The sequence below is a fragment of the Mus pahari genome, chromosome 11, assembly GCF_900095145.1.
Source record: "Mus pahari chromosome 11, PAHARI_EIJ_v1.1, whole genome shotgun sequence".
NCBI lineage: Eukaryota > Metazoa > Chordata > Mammalia > Rodentia > Muridae > Mus > Mus pahari.
In genome coordinates, this window is record NC_034600.1 from 57517637 (window position 1) to 57522722 (window position 5086).

The window sequence follows — 5086 nt, forward strand, 5'->3', positions numbered from 1 at the left end:
AAGAATCATGTGTCAAAATACAAATGTTATTTTTAAAGTATTTAGGAATGTTATATAAGATGTAGGGTTATGTTAAATTGACTAGACAGAAAATGACATCCTGAGGAAATTTCTTTTTGAAAGCCTTCTTAGGAAATAAATCAATTTCTGGGAACTAGATCACTGAAAAGAGACCCCATTTCCTGAAATATTAGCAAGAAGCTCTTGACAGTGACAAGTTGGTTTTGAGCTGTGTCACTGCTACTGTTGGCTCCAACTTCAAACTGATTAATGTTTTTCTTGCCACTCGTTTGATATAGAAGTTCTGATACAATTTGTCATTGATTATAGCTACTCCCTGGAACAATAGTAATGTAAGACATTACATTTCCTCCTCAGGACTTGGGCTACAGGCTGAGGAACTCCCCTCCCAGATGAGCATAGCAGATTGGCCAGAGATGAAGAAGAAATTTGCAGATGTGTTTGCAAAGAAGACTAAGGCAGAATGGTGCCAGATCTTTGATGGGACAGATGCGTGTGTGACCCCAGTGCTGACCTTTGAGGAGGCACTCCACCACCAGCACAACAGGGAACGGGCCTCCTTCATCACTGATGGGGAGCAGCTCCCGAGCCCCCGCCCCGCACCTCTACTTTCCAGAACCCCTGCTGTCCCATCTGCCAAAAGGGACCCTTCTGTAGGAGAGCACACTGTAGAAGTGCTTAGAGAGTATGGATTCAGTCAGGAAGAGATCCGTCAGCTGCACTCAGATAGAATCGTTGAAAGTGATAAGCTAAAAGCCAACCTCTGACTCGGCTCGCAGCTCAAGTGAATCTGAAGGCTGCATCTCCTCCACTGGAGAGGGATGCCCACAGTTGTGGGTATAGAAATGTGGATGAACAGCAATGAAGGCATCCAAATATCCCAATCAAGACACAACGAAAGGCTGATTACAGGGTAATGATTGCGCCCTCACGCTGCTTATCAGAGCCTCTGAGTGAGGAATATATTTGCGTGTGTACTGATATTAACTTGTGGCAGCTTTCTGCCTTTCAATGCACTTGGTGAAGTGTATCCATTGATTAAAACCCTTTTATAAATACAACTCTGATCGTATATTAAATGAACTATTATAACTTTAATAAATAAAACTTCTTTTTTTCTTCCTCAAAGTGAACAGTGGTTTTAAGTTGTAAATGCTTTCTAGATAGCCCTTTAAATACCTTTAAATACCACTTATATAACATTTTCTAATGCACTAAAATATTGGGGCACTACCGGGAACAAAAATTCATACCCCTTAAAAAAAGCCAAACCTTTCATCCCCTGCTTTTATTTGAACTCCAATGTTAGCGAATGGTCTTGAGGTTTTCTTTATAAAAGCCTGCTTCAGATCACTGTACTGCTAAGGAGGAGCCCGGTGATCCGTTCTCCATCCCCTGGCAGCAAGCCTTTCCCTCAGTCGACTGTCCGATCTCCAGTGCAGATCTGCTGGGCTCCCTCCATCAGGGTCTGCTTCTGTGCTGATGATGTCTCCACCTGCTTATCCTCTCAGAAATCACAAGGAAAAGGAACTTGAAGCAAACAAGTAAGTAAGGCGGTATTCCTAGGCAATAAGGAGAACAAGCAGTATCCAGAAGACAGCGTACTGAGCTGCACACCAGCGACAGCCATGGCCAACAGCTGGGATGTGCTCCAGGTGCCAAGTGAGCTTCTCATCCTGGGAAATCTCTTTCCAGCTTCAAAAGATGCTAATGGCTTTGTCAGGCTGGGCCTAGGGTCAGAGGTTCATGGTTTCTCCTGCCCAGTGCTGGAGTTCACATTTCCATAGCAACCTAATCCCTCATCACTTAATGGCTTCCTAACTCTTGCAAAATAACCCATTTCTTTTTAAAATGTATTCTTTGAAGTTATTTGTATATGCAATGTATCTTGATCATATCTACCCCTCATACACCCCTCAACACCCTCCCCATCTCCCTCCCAACAGTTTGTCTTCACTTCTAATACCATTGCTTTGCTTTTATTTCTGTCATGTTTTCTTTCTGGTAAAGTTTTTGATGTAAGACTAGCCTTTCTAGCCCTGCAAAATTTTGCAGTAGTGTTGGTTTTTTTTTCTCCTATAGGATAAAACACAATCTTACCAACAATAATAAATGACAATAAAGTCTCCTGGGCTCACCAGTCCCATCCTCACCTCCTGTTCTGCAGCTCTCTGTATCGTCCACCTGAAAGGTCTGTATGTTGTGGTACCTCTTGGCTACTATTCCTTCTGTGCACTCTGTCATTTTCCAGAATTAACAGTAACCCCTTTGTTTTAGCCAACCCATGCTGGCTTACATGCAGCCTTCTTTGTCAAGCTTCCTGCCTTTTTCACCCCTAGGATGGTTTTGTACAGAGAATATGAACTGTGATGTCAGAAAGGTCATGTGTTCAAATTTCACTCTCCCATATGACATTTCTTTCAATACTTTGGAATGCCTGACATATTGTAAAAGCTCAGAAATCATCCATTCTTTCTGTTAGGACCCTGGATATATTCCCATTGGACTGTGTTTATATATCCAAGGACAGGAATTATGGCTTACACATTCTTCATTAAGCCATGACTTTTTGAAGTAATGGCTCTATTATTTATATCTAGCTCAAAAACACGATTTGTTTATTTTTCAAAACATTATTTGTTTGCTTTTTTTCAAAAACACTATTTGCCAACACAGAATCTGGGTCCTGCTCCCCAAAAATTGACTGCAATGGACCTAGGCACTACTACAAATTTGCATTTTTATAAAGATTCCAAATGACTATATGTAACTTAAAATCCCAAGATGTCACCTTACCTAGTTGCTTTTGCTTACTGTTGTAGCCGCCATACTGAGATAGGTAATATGGGGAGGATTTACTTTTGCTAATCTTCAGAGGTATGTGGCCATCAAGGCAGGGTTCATGGCAAGCAGAGTGTGGCTGGAGCAAAAACAGGGAGGGAGCCAAGCATTTAGAGCTTCTTAAGATGGCAGGCACCTCCTCCTCAGGAACCCAACATCCTCCAACCAGGCTCCATTCTTCATCGCCATTGCCTCCCAAGAGGCTATCCATATTCTGAATCCATCAGCGGATTAAACCATTCAGATAAGAGCCCTCTTGGTCTAATCTCTTACAGAAATGCCCTCACTAACACAGCCAGAGATGCACTTCACTAATCTCCAAGGCACTTCTCTACCCAATCCTATTGGCTATCAAGATGAACAGGCGCTGAGCTGGAAAGGTGACACAGAGGTCAAGAGCACTGGCTGCTCTTCCAGAGAAGCCAGCACCCACATGGCAGCTCACAACAGTCTGTATTTCCAGGCCAACGGGACCCATCGCTCTCTTCTGGCTTCCTTCATCACCAGCCAAACATGTGGTGCACAGACATGCATGCAGAAAAAAACACTGGTACATAAAAAGACAGACTACCATCACAATGACATTGTTCTAAAAGATAGGAAGGAACCAAGCAAGTTTGTGTTTTTTTGTTTTTTTTGTTTTTGTTTTTTTTTAATCGTGGTTACTGTTACAATATGTTCCCAGAAAAGTATCTGTTCAGTGGATTTGTTAGGGAAAAATAAATGCAAATTGGTTAAAATCTGTGATGAATCAGGTGAGCTAATTAGATGTTGATTTCTGTATTTAGGTGATTATACAAAGTGAATGAAAAATTATTTTGATAGGTTGTGAATTTAAAGAAACATATAAGAGAAGTTAGTAGCGTGTTAATGGTATGTGATTCCCTTTTTCTGGAGATCTGAGACTTTGTGCATAAATCTCTCTCTCTCTCTCTCTCTCTCTCTCTCTCTCTCTCTCTCTCTCTCTCTCTCTCTCTCTCTCTCTCTCTCTCTCTCTCTCTCTCTCTCTCTCTCTCTCTCTCTCTCTCTCTCTCTCTATCTCTCTCTCTCTCTCTTAAATTATCTTTGTGAAAAACTGAAGATTGAGATGGTCAGAGAAGAAAAAGCCTGAGCCTTGAGAAGGATGGAAAAGAAGCAGGTGACTGAAGAACCTACAGGAAGAAGGAATTCTATTCCTGAATATATTATTCAATACATATTTTCATTCTATTAATGTCCCAGAAATCTTTGTGATACCCCTTGGCCAAACAGCAAACACATCCTAATCATTCTAGTGTTAAATAATTAGGTGGAAGAAACTTTAACATCACACCCTAGGAACTCATTAACTGTTTGAAAACCATGATAGGCCTAGATGGAGGGAAAACACTTTTAATTTCTCTTCATTGTAAAGTAATTAATTACTGATGGATGCCTGTGTCTATTACTACATAGCCTCCCTTCCCTGCCTGCGGATCAGATTACAGTGTTGCCTTCATCTTCTGCTCCTTGTTGATTTTCCACTGAACATACTTTCTCCTCCTCCTCCTCCTCCTCCTCCTCCTCTTCCTCCTCCTTCTCTACCTTCTTCCCATTTCCTCTTCACAATGATTGTTATCATATCAATCAACTTGTCACTCATCAGTTTCCAACCTACATTATTACTCTACTTTTATGTGCACAGATTTTTTTTTTTCTTCCCGAATAAGGGCAGAGAGGAGATAAAGCTTCACTGCTTCTACCAGTGAGAACAGAAAGACACCCAACATATAGGGAAATGAAACTAAACATGCATAGAATAATATTATGGATGAGGCACTATCATCACACTAATGACAAAAACATTCTTCAAGCTCTATGCACCTTCCCTGCCAGAGGAGAGCTTGCATCCAGGGAGTGCTCTGACCCCAAGACTCAGAGAAGATCACCATTTTCTCTACAGTGTCTCTCTAAGGCAGATCCGCTCAGGAAAGCATGGGCAACAGAGCTTCTGGGACTGGGACTTACAGGCCTATACCTGCAGCCAGGAGGTGAGGCCCTTTCACAGACCCCTGTGCACTGGTCTTGCCAGTAGAGAGAGCTGGTCTCCCAGGAGTGCTGACACAGGCTTACAGACTCACAGGAGAAACAAGCTCCAGCCAGAGACAGCTAGAACATCTAATACCAGAAATTACATTTTGCAAAACAAAAGAAAACCAGGAAGGAAGACCGTTGTGTGGATACTTCATTCCTCCTTAGAATAAGG

The 5086-nt window shown here is 41.9% G+C and overlaps 1 protein-coding gene across 1 annotated transcript in view; it reads left to right on the plus strand.

The window, feature by feature from the left end:
* The window catches only part of Amacr (alpha-methylacyl-CoA racemase), a 13814-nt gene extending 12660 nt beyond the window's left edge, over positions 1-1154 (plus strand). Inside the window, exon 5 of the mRNA XM_021208652.2 lies at positions 379-1154. Coding sequence (XP_021064311.1) covers positions 379-788 — 410 coding nt within the window. The 3' untranslated portion in view covers positions 789-1154. The remainder of the gene's footprint in view (positions 1-378) is intronic.
* Positions 1155-5086: the final 3932 nt, after the last annotated feature.